The 2,961-nt window shown below is 44.8% G+C and overlaps 1 protein-coding gene across 1 annotated transcript; it reads left to right on the forward strand.

Moving 5' to 3' along the window:
- Positions 4 to 1,776, forward strand: LOC109829257 (plant intracellular Ras-group-related LRR protein 4-like). Its single transcript, XM_020396444.1, has 3 exons — positions 4 to 88; positions 621 to 1,501; positions 1,593 to 1,776. The coding sequence occupies exons 1-3, from the start codon at positions 4 to 6 to the stop codon at positions 1,737 to 1,739; spliced, it is 1,113 nt and encodes a 370-aa protein (XP_020252033.1). The 3' UTR covers positions 1,740 to 1,776.

Genomic DNA, 2,961 nt, shown 5'->3' on the forward strand with positions numbered 1-2,961 from the left:
AAGATGAAGAGGAGTATGGAGCTGAGGAGTATTAGGGATGATAAGGAGAAGGGGGAGGTGGCTGCCGTTAAACCCGCTGACGTTTCTGGTCAGTTTTCTCTACTCCATGGCTACTTTTAATCACAATCGTTTACTATTAAATAAATTATTATCGTTTATTTAGAATTTAGCTTTTATCTTAATTATTCATTATGTATTGCACTTGTTTCTAGTCATTCGAGACTAAAAAGTTCACATTGATTAAAAGTAGCGTTACACGTACTAATCTTCACTACTACGTACAGACGAATACTTATCCACACAAAACTAATTACATGGTTTTGGATATTTTTTTTGGTCCTATAATTAAGTAATTTAAAAGTGTTCATAAATTTTAAAGTGTATGCATCATAATAAATGATTTGAGTCATTAAAATAGATGGCGAAACATATATATATTTTCATATATAGGGAGGTACCAACATCTTTGCCACGAACGTATATTTGCATGCGTCAGCATATAATTTACATCATATGAAAGAAATCAAACATGAACACAAAACATAGATACCAACAAGAAGGACTTGGAAGAAAATTTCTTCGCATCAATTAAATCCATCGGTTTCATTGGACGCATGCAGGTGATGATCAAAGCGAAAAACTCAGCCTGATCAAATTCGCGTCTCTGATCGAGTCCAGCTTCAAGACGGGCACCAGGGTCCTCAACCTCTCAAACAAGCTCATGGACCAGGTCGACTGGCTCCCCGCCTCCATATCCAAACTCTCCACTCTCGTAACCCTCAACCTCTCAGACAACCAGCTCTCTGGGCTACCGACATCCATAGGGTCTCTCCCCTCCCTGAAGAACCTGGACCTCCACTGCAATCGTCTAATCGACGTCCCCAGCTCCATCGGCGGTCTCCTCAACCTCCTAACCCTGGACCTGAAAGGCAACCAGTTGACCTCCATACCCACCACATTGTCCCACCTAACGAACCTCGTCGAACTTGACCTGAGTTCGAACAGGATCAGCATGATCCCAGACTCGATCGGAAGCCTGGCCAGCCTGAAGAAACTAAACATCGACGCGAACAACGTCGAAGAGCTCCCGCACACCATCGGCCACTGCGTATCGCTCGTTGAGCTCCGCGCAGACTATAACCGTCTGAAGGGGCTTCCGGAAGTCAGGTACAACAACATAAAGAGCCTGCCAACGACGATGGCTTCGTTACGGAAGCTGAAGGAGCTCGACGCGAGCTTCAACGAGCTGGAGCATGTTCCGGAGAGCCTGTGCCTGGCGACGACGATCGTGAAGCTGAACGTCAGTAACAATTTTGCGGACATGAGGGCGTTGCCGAGGTCGATCGGCAATTTGGAAATGTTGGAGGAGTTGGACGTAAGCAATAATCAGATCAGGGCCTTGCCGGATTCTTTCGGGATGCTGTCGCATTTGAGGGTGCTTAGACTGGAGGAGAACCCGTTGAAGGTGCCACCCAAGCATATCGCTAAGATGGAGGCGCAGGCAAATACAGTTTATGTTTTGGGCTTTTCTGACAATTATCCGTTTAACTGTGTTTTCGTTTTCTTATAAGTAATAATAAATTATAATGCAGGCTGTTGTGGAGTATATGGGCGAATTTGTTGCCAAAAAGGCGATTAAGTTGCAGCCATTGAAGGCCACGGAGAGCTGTTCAAAGCTCTGCTTCTTCTCCAGAGCTAACAAAAGGAAACATGATGACTTGGACTACAGAAGATCCTGAGACTTGTATATTATGTGTTCAATCCTAAATGTGTCGATATTGGGACTCGGATGTAATACCTTTTTCTTCCAGTACTAAACTTGATTTTACTTGTCTAAGTGACCTATGTTGTGCACGGCGGAAGCTCGAAACCATACGACAAGAACAAGAAATAAATCATAACCAATAAGCCAAAACACAATACCACAGCAAGACAAACGAATTTTAAGAGGTTCGGCAAGTTGCCTACGTCCACGGGGCAAGAAGGGGGAGTTCTTACTATTATAAATCAAGAGAATACAAATAGGGTTACAAATCTCACCAATTAAACCCTAAAACAAAGCATCTAGATCTCTCACAAATCTCCCACAATTGGATGCAGCAATTCTCTCTCAAAGACTGCTCAAAACGTCCTTGCTTTAACCCTAATTAACAAAGATTAGGATTATATATCAGCTTCAAAACAAACCGGGTCAAATAACTAACCTAACTTCAAACCGCACACGAGGTCGACCGTGCGGTCGACGCGACACCTGCGCGGTCGACTGCCCGATCGACTGCGCCCAAACGACAGAGAAGAAATCGCTACAGGGTATCACGGTCGACCGTGACCTGCGACCAAATCTCATCCCGAGACCAAAAACACCTACAGGGTCCGCGCGTCGACCATGGCAGTCGACCGCCTTCAGCTCTAGATTATTCCTGACCCTCGTGCACATTTGCGGTCGACCGCCGCTAACTTGCGGTCGACCGCCAGGCTGCCTGGCAGTTTCCTGGACTTTTCTTGATCTGTTTATTCTCGCGTGTTCGTCGATTCTTCAATTCTCCACCTCGACGAACGTTTCTACCAAAACTGAGCCAACACCAAATCATCCAAATGACTCACTTGTTACGTCCAGGACGTCGTGAAAACACCCCATGACAACAGACTCAATCCACAACAGTCGGGAACCCAAACGAGAGCTCAAACGATCTCCCCCCATCGAAATCAACAAATCAAACCGGCTGCATCGAAAAGATTGCATACGTATCCTCTTGCCCAATGAATCAAGCCAAATGTAGTTCACCCAAATGGCCTCCAAAGGCCCTCAACACTGAAGAATGTTTAATAGCTTCAAACAATGACCAAATTTTACATCTGAAATAACTTTGGTCAACATATCTGCAGGGTTGTCCTTCGTGTGGATCTTCTCCAATATGACATCTCCATCATCTAAAACGTCACGAACAAAATGAAATCTAA

The sequence above is a fragment of the Asparagus officinalis genome, chromosome 1 (assembly GCF_001876935.1).
Source record: "Asparagus officinalis chromosome 1, Aspof.V1, whole genome shotgun sequence".
NCBI classification, from domain to species: Eukaryota; Viridiplantae; Streptophyta; class Magnoliopsida; order Asparagales; family Asparagaceae; genus Asparagus; species Asparagus officinalis.